At 38.9% G+C, this 12,512-nt stretch overlaps 1 protein-coding gene across 2 annotated transcripts in view; it reads right to left on the reverse strand.

Annotated features, from left to right (window-relative positions):
* Positions 1–2,805: 2,805 nt before the first annotated feature.
* The window catches only part of GPRC6A (G protein-coupled receptor class C group 6 member A), a 31,560-nt gene continuing 21,853 nt past the window's right edge, over positions 2,806–12,512 (reverse strand). For both annotated transcript variants that reach the window (XM_072643137.1, XM_072643136.1), the window contains exons 5-6: positions 12,219–12,342; positions 2,806–9,065 (exon numbers count right to left, since the gene is read on the reverse strand). In XM_072643137.1, the coding sequence (XP_072499238.1) occupies positions 7,939–9,065; positions 12,219–12,342 (1,251 nt within the window). In that variant the 3' untranslated portion in view covers positions 2,806–7,938. The remainder of the gene's footprint in view (positions 9,066–12,218; positions 12,343–12,512) is intronic.

The following is a 12,512-nucleotide window of genomic DNA, read 5'->3' on the forward strand; positions in this document are numbered from 1 at the left end:
AATAAAGTGAAAGCGCTTGCTCACACAAATGTGTGGTAGAAAATGGTAGGAGAAATGTACAAGCTCTCTTGCTAAGCAGTGGAAATTCATTAATTTTTAAAAAATCTACCCGACCAAATGATAAAAGTGAATAGCTGGTTATGATATAAAATATTTATTTTTCTACTAGCTAATGTAAAGTGTTTCATTAAATGATCAATAAACATGAAGCAAAATTTCATGCCTTCATTTCTAACAATATTTATATTTTAAACTCTGTTTAAGAAAAGAATCTTTTTCTTCCGCCACTGCTACTCTGGCTGTATTCTCATAGATACTGTACTGAACAGTTGACCGGTGTTGCTGAACAATTCATTTGAAAATCCATCAGATGGAAAAATGATAACATAAGCAGAGGGAGGGTAAGTTTAAATCAGAAAACAGCATTAAAACTGGAATGAGAGGCAATATAAGTTTTGTTTCTGCAGAACATTGTAATGGTCCATGATGTTTTAAAGATGACTTATGATGCACATGCCCAGCAATCGTGGTTTTCAGACAGCCTAATATTTGCACTGCAAAAATGCAAACCAGCTTGCTCATGTGATTATAAGCTGATGATGTATGATTACAGAATGGCAGAGAGGAATGAGGGAACTGCTCTGATGCAGTGCACAAAATACAGATGAGGGCACGCGCATGCGTATGACCATCTGCTGGGTCCTGATTTGCACTTTGAATGTTGAGCTTTGTCACAGCTTGGAAACCATTTGATGACAGGTTGAGAAACTATAAGAAAATGTGTTTAGTCAAAGAATACGTACTTCGTCAAAAGCAGTCAGAATTTGATCTAATAACATGAAAATTGTTATACACATGATGGCACAATGAATGAAGTGCTAAATCTGGAGTCAGGAAGACCTAAGTTCAGATCCAACTTCAGACACTGTGTAACCCTGCACAAATTACTCTGTTTGCCTCAATTTCCTTATCTGTAAAATGGGAATAATAATAGCGCTTGCCTTCCAAGGATGTTCTGAGGGTCAAATGAGATAACAATAGTGAAGAGCGTAGCACAGTGCCTGGCGCGTAGTGTTATATAAATATTAGCTAGTATTATGGTGGTTTTGAATCGCTGCAGAAAAAAGAAACCTGTGATGCTTCAAACATGTTCCTGCTTGTTGTCATGGAGGAAAACTCTATTTGTAATATAATTGGGCAATTACTGCTACTGAAAGTGCCATTAAATGATCTCCTTTGATCATCATCATGAACTTCCTAGGGGATTGTGTACCATTAAAAGGAACTACTACTGCTTTACTATGGTGCCTTAGAAGTAATACTTTAAAATTACTGATCAAAGGAAAAAGCCATGCTTTAGTAACAGTTGCAAACCACTGTTAACAAGCATAATGCTGGCCTTGTGGCTGGAATGATAATACTTGTATTTGGGGAAACTATGATAAATTCATTACTATATGCTTGATTTTGGGTGTGAAGGCTATTCAGGCTGAGCTTTAGGGCTTTCTGATACTATTACTATTAAGCAGCTTTATGGTAAGGAAATCAAATAATGACATAGTATAAATCAGTACAAGTCTGGTTCATATCTCTGAAAGGTGGGTTTGTTTTGTCTGACATCACAGTATCCATGTCAAAAAGGACAACTCAAGAAAGAATGAAAAACTTGTTCCTTTAAAGAGAGTATTTAAAAACAGACAGGTATAGTATTCTCTTTTCAATATATATTTTTAAATTATTGCTAGTTTTTAAAAAATAGAGAACTTTCTTTCAATCATTATGACTCTGGCTATGCCTATAAAATAAACAACTGAAAAAAAAAGAAAAATCTTGCAAGTCCAATTGTTTGCTTCACATGATGCTAAACAGTTAGTCTGACTATCCTGTTAATCAATAGACCAATCAATCAAAAGAATTTATTAAGAGGCTACCATGTGCCTACATCAGGAATATAAACCCAAAGAATGAAGCAATGCCTACTGTACCTTCCTTACAGGGTTGCATAAAGCATTTAGCACAATGCCTAGTGTAGTACACAGTAGGTGCTATATAAATGCATATTCCCCCCTCTCCCCCAAGTAGCTTGTATTGTAATTTCTTATGAATTGAATGGATTAGGCAGGGATGGGGAACCTGAGGCCGCATGTGGCTGTCTAGGTCCTTGAGTATGGTCTTTCGACTGAATCCAAACTTCATAGAACAAATCCCCTTAATAAAAGAATTTGTTCTATAAAACTTGGACTCAGTCAAAAGGCCGCATCCAAGGACCTAGAAGTTCTCAAAGTCACAGGTTCCTCACCCCTTGATTAGCCTGTTTGGACATTATGTAAATTCAGTGCTTCTTGGAAACGATTTATAAAAGTTAAATAAGCGTGATTTCATTTCTCAGAGTAAGTAAAATTCTTCCACTTTGAACTGGATGTGGAAAAATGTGTAGCTGCTAATATTAAAGTGCCAGGCTTTCCTGGTCCAGGTTGGACCTGTGCCTCCTAAAGAAGAGGTGTTCAACAAATATTTGTCAAATGGTGTTGATGGTACAATATTTACTATATTATCTTGTTGACATAACAGTTCTGTTTGTTGATGTTTTGTATGACCACATTCAAGGGCCTGGAAGCTTTCCCATGGTTTTGCCTTTTGTCAGCAATAGAGACTGTTTTCATGTCAACATAGATATAAGGGATAGGGAGACCAGAAACAGGACAGTAACATCAACAAGTTTTTATTCACTCAAGGTTTAGTTGATAAATTACATAGCTGTAAAGTGTCAAGTTTAAAAACAAAAAAAGTGATATTTTACATTAAATAAGATATGTTCCATATATTCCATTGTTATATATTTCAGATGTTTATAGTTAAAGCATATGTATAACATGTATGATATTGTGTTCATCCTTCCTTCATCGCCGAAGAAGACCATGCCATCAGAGAAGTGATGACATCACTTGCACTTGACTTTGCTTTGAGTGAGGGAGAGCTGTGCAGGTCACCAGCCTCACTTCTCCTTCAGAGCCATCTGAATCCAGTGACATTCCTCAGGATGACTGGAGATGGCCCAGGATGCACTGGGAGTCAGTCCTTGGCCCCTTTAGGCCAAGCTTTTTGCAGGTACTCACTTAGGGTGAGGCGCATTCATTGAATAGGTCTGTTTAAGAAGTAGCCAGCGCATGGTCCCTTTCATGAGGCAAAGAAAAAGAAAGGCGACATCAGGCTAGGAGGGAAACAGCAACAGTTACTATTGATAATCACTGTAAAGCCAGGAGGGCCCAGAAGATCCCTTAGTCAGGGGCCCATTGGCTTCCCAGCTTCAGAGTGCAGTCGGTTTAAGGTTTTGGGAGGGCCAAGGAAAGGAAAGGAGAGGAGACATATAGCATGTGTAGCACAATATTTAAGTTTACTTATGTAGAAATGTGTATATGGATTGATACTGATCTTGGCAAATTTGGGCAGGGAGAAAAGGAGAAAGGAATAAAGATAATAACGGCTAACATTTATATAGTGCTTATTATTAAACCTCACAACAACCCTGAGAAGTAGGTGCTATTACTATCCCTGTTTAACAAATGAGGAAACTGAGGCAAACAGCAGTTAAGTGACTTGCCCAAGATCAAAGAGGTAGTGTTAGTGGGCAGATTTCAGATCATCTACATGACTCTAGGTCTAGCACTTTATCCATCACACCATCTAGCTTCCCCTCATTAGATAAGAGCCAATGTAATCAATCAATCCGTATTTATTGTGTGTCTATGTATAATAATAATACTAGATGAATTAAACTTAGGACTTTATGTTCGAGATTTTGAAGGACACATCTGTAAAATGGAGGTAATAATAGCCGCTACCTCCCAAGGCTGATTTGAGAAGCAAATGTGATAATATTTCTAAAGTGCATAGCATGGTGCCTGCACAGAGCTGGTGTTTAATAAGAGCTTATTTCCTCTCTCCCTCCCTTTTCCCTTCCTTTCTTCCTTTGTTCATTTGTTTTTTCCTACCCTCCCTCTCTTCCTTCTTTACCTTTCTCCCTTCTTTCCTTCCTTCCTTCCTTCCTTCCTTCCTTCCTTCCTTCCTTCCTTCCTTCCTTCCTTCCTTCCTTCCTTTCCTTTGGAAAAAAAAAGGAAGAAGTAAGAGACCTAGGTTTATTCTTGGCTTACATCATTTGGCCTGTGAGGATGGATGGTTTACCTCAGGTAAAATTCAGATGGTAGAAATGCTATTTGTTTCCGTGAGATGTTTTAGAAATAAATTCAACAAACATTTTCTTAGTGAATTCATTCATTCAGGAAACATTTGCTTGATGCCTACTTTGTGCAGAACACTATGCTAGGCACAAGGAGAGCCATGACATTGATGTAATATGTGCTTTCTACTTTTATACAATTTACAGTGTAGTTAGTATATATAAAGAACTTTTTAGCTTTTTGGAGGAAGCAATGGAAAAGCAAAGAGCCATTTCATATAATCTAAATTCAGCAAGCATTTATTAAGCTTCTACTTTTACTTAAGTATTGGGGATATGGTAACAAAACTTACAGCAGTTTCTGATCTCAAGAAGCTTATGTTCTATTGAGGGAGATACAGCAAACAGATGAGTACATACATGTCAATTTGAGCAGGAGAAGGAGAGTATTAATACCTGAACTGAACCTTACAGAAGGCGAGGCATAGGAAGAGGTGGAGTGAGATAGGATGGTGTCAGAGTCACAGGGAAAAAAAAAATCTGTGTGAGAAATGATTCATCTGAATCCCTACTCTATTCTAATCAGTACTAGTCAGTTTGATTCTTTTACACAAATCACATAGGGATAATTAGATAAGATAAATTTTTATAGTGTGCCTCAAACTTTAATCCAACATTCACCACTTGTGTACCAGTTATGGAAGTCATTTGCACAACACCACAAGAATGCTGATGAAGATATCTCCATCCTGTTTCCCTCAAATTCCATGTCCCAAACCCAGCATGGATGGGATGCCTTGATTCTTTGGAAAATCCTCCAACTTATTTTTGTGCCTCTGGACCACCCTTCTATGCTCATAATGAGGAGATGACCATCTTATGACCACTTAGTCCCCTGAGAAGGCTTTTGCCTTGCTCATCTAAAGACCACTTACTTAGTCAGTGGAGATGTCCAGTGCTTTCCCCAATCCATGACTCACCTGCTGATATGTCATTTTTGTCCTTTAAAAGCAAGGTCTATAAACCAACAAGATTCTGTATTTTACCATGCCTCTTTTACATGTTTGAGTACCAAACCATATAAAAGTAAGGCCCTGGGGAAAGGAGGCATCTCAGATTATGAGAAAGATCTGAGGTCCACTTTATTAGAGGGGGCCATGGACCCTTTAATAAAGTGCTATTGGGTTGGAGCTCTGCTTTGGTGGTTTTCATTGCAGATTGGTCAATTCTGGACCCCACACCTGCACAGGAGACTGAGGGTGGGAGATGAATGAGTTCAGGAATCAACAAGTGGGTTGAACCAGTCTTGTTTTATTGCCTTATACATATCTGTTACAAGGAAAGTCTTTTATGGAGTAGAAATATTAGTGATACAAAAAGATCATCAATAAAATATTTTTTTAAAAAAATCTTTTTTTAAATGTATGGAAGAAAACAAAAAAGTACTAAACCCAAAAATGGAATTTTGTTAAATACCTTGTTAATTTCCTACATATGTAATATATATGTTATTTTAAAAAAATAATCTGTGTGCAGCAGTTCAGTTTGCTATACCATCTTTTTCTCATCTGTATTTATATACTGAAATGTTTGTATTTGTTGATGATTAATACATTCAGAATGAAAAAAAGAAAATTTAAGATAAAAAAGAAACAGAAAGTGGTCAGTTTGCCTACAATATGAAATTTGTGATGGTTTGGAATGATATACTTAAGTCAGATTTTGAAAGGCTTTAAATGTCAAGCTGAGTAGTTTTCAGCAGGAGTTGCAAGAAATTTGCCCTTATTCGAGGGGAAATAGGGAGCCACTAAAGTTTCTTAAAGAGGTCTATTTCACCAAATTGCAAACTATGTACAGTTAAATGTGATTCTTTAGACTGATGATTAAGATGGTGTATCAACACCCACACTTCCCATTTAGTTTCTGTTTCAGAGGTATTTCTTCCTGGTACCCTTTAACACACTCAAATTTTAATTGTCTCATCAGGTAATTAACATTCAACCCATTCTTTACAAGTTCTTCTGAGTGACCATAAAACTCGACTGGCTTCTTTCCTTTTTCCTTTCCTTTTTCCTTTCCTCTTTCCTTTCCTTTCCTTTCCTTTCCTTTCCTTTCCTTTCCTTTCCTTTCCTTTCCTTTCCTTTCCTTTCCTTTCCTTTCCTTTCCTTTCCTTTCCTTTCCTTTCCTTTCCTTTCCTTTCCTTTCCTTTCCTTTCCTTTCCTTTCCTTTCCTTTCCTTTCCTTTCCTTTCCTTTCCTTTCCTTTCTTTTCCTTTCCTTTCCTTGCCTTGCCTTGCCTTGCCTTGCCTTGCCTTGCCTTGCCTTGCCTTGCCTTGCCTTGCCTTGCCTTGCCTTGCCTTGCCTGCCTTGCCTTGCCTTCCTTGTTCTTTCCCCTTTCCCCTTCCCTGTCCTGTGCCTTGTCCTGTTCTGTCCCCTGTCCTGTCTTCTCCCAAAACCCTAAACCTACTGCACTCTGAAACTGCTACCCCAATAGGACCCTGCCAATGGCTCCTGGACCCTCCTACCTTTACAATGATTGTCAACGCTAACCATTGCTGTTTCCCACCCAGCCTGATGTCTTCGTTTTTCTGGACCTCACTAAAAGGTCCAATGCCCTGGCGGCTTCTTAAACAGGCCTATTCAATGAATGGATGTTACCTCACCCTAAGTGAATACCTGCAAAGACCTTGGCCTAAAGGGCCCAAGGTCTCCCAGTGCATCCTGGGCCATCTCCAGTCATCCTGATGAATATCTGGTCACTGGATTCAGATGGCTCTGGAGCAGAAGTGAGGCTGGTGACCTGCACAGCCCTCCCTCACTCAAAACAAAGACAAGTGCAAGTCATGTCATCATTTCTCTGATGGGGTGGGCTTCTTCAGCAACAAAGGACGAACATGAAAACTCGATGGCTAAGAAATGTTTTTTAAGTGCATCCTTTGGTCTTCATCACAGAACTGTTGTAAAAATAAGCACAAAATACTTTGCAAGAGTATAGAAAGCCACAATTATTAATACCCAATAAGTAATTTTTTATGCAAGTTGTTCTCTGCCAGGTGGAACACAGCTATAATCCCTGCAGGGGATTATATCTCCTGCTATGGGGATTATATCCCCTGCTATGGGGGAGATCTATTCTAGTGGATCATGAACTCTGGAGCTCTGAGCTGAACAGGGCAGAGCTGATCAGGTATTTATGCTAAGTTTGGCAGCAGTATGGTAAGCTCTGTGGAACAGAGGGCCACCATCTTGTCTAAGGAGGGAAAACAGAGAAAATCAAGCCTATGCAGATCAGTGGTGGGACTGGACCACGAGCAGCTACTGCAGTTCTAGTCTGGACAATATAGGAAGACTCAGTCTCAAAACAAATGAATGGACAAAAATAAAATGAAATAAGAAGTCACTCTCTACATTTTGTGGGAGGAGATGAAAATTATGTGTTATTTCAGGCAATAATTTACATTTTTTTCTTCTTTAGCTACTTTTGTTATGGAGTGCATGGTACCACTGGCCAACCTGTTCCAAAGACAGCTACAGTGAAGATGCTGAGAAGGCCCATCCTGGAGTTCCACTGAGGGCTGGGACAAACCTGAAGGTCAGTGATTCAGTGCTATGAATAGAGTATGAGTTTAATTTATCTTTGATGGTGATTTTAATATAGAAATGACCAGGGAAAGAGTTCTTGGGAAATTGTGCCTCCTAACCTCCAGTGGTCCTGTTCTTCCTTCCTGAAAGCCTTTTATTCATGTACTGGGGAGTTATTCATTCATATGCTTGACATTCTTTTCCTTGGGAGAATTCCAGCTATATTTTTAGCAGTTCCTTTTGTTGCAGATTGTACATGCTCAGCCCTCTGTGATTGGCCGGCCTTGTCTTGTTCAAGTGTGACTGGAGACTTGCAACTGAAGTTGTGGGTGGGAAGAGGGACTTCATTGGGCCTGGAATCCAGTGAAATATGACTCACATTAAGGCTGCTTGCACTTTGGGAAGAGTACACATACAATGTCTTAAGGAAGGCAGATTTTGTATTGGTCTCCTGCTTGCAGAGAATGATGTAACATTTAGGAAAAAATGTACAACACAGAATTCCATAGTTAGATATCAAAATGACAATAATCTCCACAGCTGGTAAGTATTTGCCAAAAGTTGTGGCATACACGGGGATAAATATTATCCAAGCGATGAAGTAAATGAGCATGCCAAACGTTATGAACTTAGCCTCATTGTAATTTGCTGGTAACTTTCTGCCTTTAAAGGCAGATAGGAAGCAAACAAATGCCAGGATGGCTATGTAGCCTAGCATGGTGCCAAAGGCCATGATGGAGCCCTCATCACACTGCAAGATAATAACCCGGGGTATGGAGAAATTCTCTTCCACAAAAGGCTCTGCTAATATAAGCCATACTGTACAGATGATCATTTGAACCCCTGTACAAATCGCTATGATAGGTATGGGTTTGTAAAGGCGCTTCAGACATTTTTGTAATCTGGGGTCAAAGCTGAAGGCTAGCAGAATTTTTAGGGACTTTGTCAGGATGCAGGAGATACACAGGGCAAAACTCACACCAAAGAGGGTCTGCCTGATTTTGCATTTGAAGCCTCGTGGCTCTCCCACAAAAAAGCTGGTGCTGACAAAGCTGAAGAAGTGACAAAGGAGGATCATATAGCAGATGATTAAACCCCCAAATGATTTGACCACAGGGGTGTTCAGGTTTCTAGTAAATATTATTCCGACTGTAAGAGTGCAGATAATCCCCATTGCTGAGAGGGTCAGGAGCAGCATGGCTAGCCAATCGTTCCAATTGAGATACTCAACTTGCTTCTCGAAGCACATGGTACTATTCACTGGGGCCCAGTGGGTCTTACTGTTACATAAAAGGCAGTGATCCATATCTACAAGAGAGAAGAAGGCATTGGAATTGGGAGCATTCAAGTGGGCATTGGTAGGCCAGGCCAAGTTACTGTAAATAATCATTTTGGCAGTCCTGCCTCTAAAATGAGAGGTAGACAGTGATCAAGAGGGTTTAAATATAAAAGTATACAGTGGCCTTACAAAGAGAAGGAGAAAGAGTCAACTGAGGGGGAAGGGACAAGGAGGGAAATATGGAGATAGGGTGATGGGGATGTAGCTGATTTAGGGACTCTCTGTGTGTGTGTGTGTGTGTGTGTGTGTGTGTGTGTGTGTGTGTGTGCGTATGTGCAGTGCCTGCTTTTGTACTCAACGTAATAGAGTACCTAAAGCCCAGGAAAGATAAAAGAAGGAACCTAGAGAGTTTTCCAGGAAGGAAGGAATATATTGCAAAGGACCTAGTTTCTTATGCATGTATACTAATCAAGGGTGTAGAGGCAGCTAGATATCCCAGTAGGTAGAGTGGTAGACTTTAGCTCAGGAAATCCCAAACTGAAATCCTTCCTCAGACACTTATTTATTGTGACTAAGTGACTAGACAAGCCACTAAACCTCTGCCTGCCTTGGTTTCCTCATCTGTAAAATGACAATAAAAATAACATTTTCCTCATTGAGTTGTAAGTATAAAATGAGACATCTATTGCTATTTGCAAACCTTAATGCATTATATGAATGCTAGCTATTATTATTATTAATTACTATATAGTTTTGAAGCCAGAGAAATTATGTCAGGCCACCTCAGAAAGTGCATATAGCCCTTCCCTGGCAGTACAGTGGTCATCACTAGGCTAGACTATTCTCGAAGGGATTAGAACTATGATTTCATTGTACAAGGAATTCCCAGGTGAAGATATTCTCTTTACCAATGAAGGCCAGCTTTTTTTTCTGAAACACTGAGAGTCTTTGAGAGCTACTTAGAGAGCTGAAAAATTAATTGAGGATCATAGTCGGTATTTGTCAGAGGTGGGATTTGAACTCAGGTCTTCTTGGTCCTGAGGCCAACTTTTTTATCTGTTATGCTTCAATGTCTCTTATAGCTCCTTCTATAACAGATAGATGCTGGAAATGGGGTTCACTCTGAAAACTTTAGGATGCCAGTCACTGGATTTCATACTACTGTGGCATCAGGATAGTCAATGTAAATAATTTCTATTCCCATCCCTGCCAAAGCTAGAAAACCAATCTCATTAACAAAGAAAAGGAGAATGACTTCCTCTTTCCTTCTTGTCCTCCCCTCCCCTTCGCAGTACTTCTTGAATCTATCATAGTCAATGTAGACTGTAACCTCTCTACACAACACAGTTGACAGCCTTCCTGGGATATACTGCCTGGAAAATTCTTTAGCCAGTGGTCAACCTGATGATGAATTTGACTAGACAACTCTGACAACACCTGCAAGGTCCATAGACCACATCTATACTTGAAGCCTTTCTACTTTGATAGGACCTGCAGGAACTTATGTTCCACTGGCCTGGCCTTGGAGAGGCTGGCGTCAGTTCCATGCCACAAGAAGGCTTCCAAGGGGAGCCTTAGTGGATACTTACCTATAACTCCCTTATGTATTACTAAATACTGCAATTTGCTTTAGAGCAATGGTATCAAATTTGAATGGAAGCCAGTAACTTTTTTGAAAGGATCCCTGTGGGTGAGTATTAACTTAATTTTAAATATATATACATTATATATATTTCATACATATATTATATATTATAAATATATATTTTAAAGATATATATAAATGTGTATGTATACATACATTTATATGCACATCTTTATATAACTATTTTTATTGATTTTAAATTTTGTTTTGTTTTAAAATGTTTATTTTGGTCATATATCCTATATATTTGTTATAAAATAAAAGTATTTTAATTTTAAAGATATATATATGTCTTTATATAATTATATTTTTATTTATTTTGTTAAATATTTCCCAATTACATTTTAATATGATTTAGGTTCCACTAGGGAGTGTTCTGGGTCCAACAGCCAGGCTCCATGTTTGACACCTCTGCTGCAGAGGATGGGTCTCTAGGCCTGGAATTTTTTTCTGATTACACATCGAATGGATACTTTTTCATGTCTTGCACTTAAGTGCTCATTGAAGTGAGTTAGAGTGAATTAAAGTGGTGGAATGTGAAAGCTGTTGGTATTTCATACTGCAAAAAAAGGGAGGAGATCATAAAACAATCGCAACATTATTTAAACTGGTATGGTAATCATAGTAATAATAGCATTTTTATAGTGCTTTAAGGTTTGTAAGCACTTTACAAATATCTCATTTGAGCCTTGCAGCAGCCCTGGGAGGAAGTGCTATGATGTCCTAGAGTTCCTCAGGAAAAAAAGATTTTAATGTCCCCCTTGCCTAAAAGTAAGGGTAGCCTGGGCCATATTATCTCTCCATGTCTAGTCCAGATCTCAGTTCTAGGGCTTCGTTGCCTTTACAGACAAGACACAGTAGGCAGCAGGATGATGCAGAACTCTTAGCTTCAGCTTCTGGCAAGATGAATTGTGGTCCTTTTAAGGCTCTGATGGCTGCTGACCTCACTCTAATCCTTTAATTTGCATTCTGGAAGGACAAACAATAAGTTACTAGAGACTCTCTGCTATCAGGAGTCAGCCTTCTTGTCCCTGTTGAAAGTTCCTTCTTTCATGTTTTAATTTTTTACCCTTGGTTGGTGAGAATGATAAGATCTCCCATGTCCACCTGCCTGCTGCATCCAGGTGCCTCCAGGCTGCTCTTGTGCTCAGCCCTGTCATTCAGGGGTTGCTAGAGAGACAGTGTGATCTAGGGAATAATAATAGTGATTTACAACAAATAGAACAGCTAGCTTTAACCTAACGCTTTAAGGTTCTCAAGGCATTTACAAATCTGATCTCATTATCTTCATGACAACCCTGTGTAGGTTGTGATGTAGGTGCACTTATTATTTCCCTTTTACATCTTGACTTGGCATCATATTTCTTTCCAGTGCCCTTAATGGGATATGACTACCTTATACTAAAAGAAAGCTACAACTGGGGGAAAACAGACCTACCTGGGGTTCTGGGAGAGCTGGAAGGATGCACTGAAAATGTCAGACTTGAAAGGAGTGGTGTAAGTTGAAGTCTTTGGAAAATTGACATGTTTTTCTTACCTGTCTGATTGCTGTAATGATTTTCAGGGCAGCTCACACATTCATAGCAGCACATGTGCTGGCTTCGGGTGGTTTTCTTCATTTGACCGGGACCACATTCCTTGGAGCATTTAGATCGAATTCGCTAGAAAAAAGAAATAGTAGGGAAAAAATGTTTTAACTTAGGATATAGATATGATTAATGGATGCATTTTTACATAATTTTCATTTTCATGATACCTGGAAGACTGAAAACCAAGCTAAAAAGCTAAAACATATAAAATATTAGGTGGAGAATATTTTTTTAAAGGAGGT

This window comes from Notamacropus eugenii, chromosome 2 (assembly GCF_028372415.1).
Source record: "Notamacropus eugenii isolate mMacEug1 chromosome 2, mMacEug1.pri_v2, whole genome shotgun sequence".
In the NCBI taxonomy this organism is placed as follows: Eukaryota; Metazoa; Chordata; class Mammalia; order Diprotodontia; family Macropodidae; genus Notamacropus; species Notamacropus eugenii.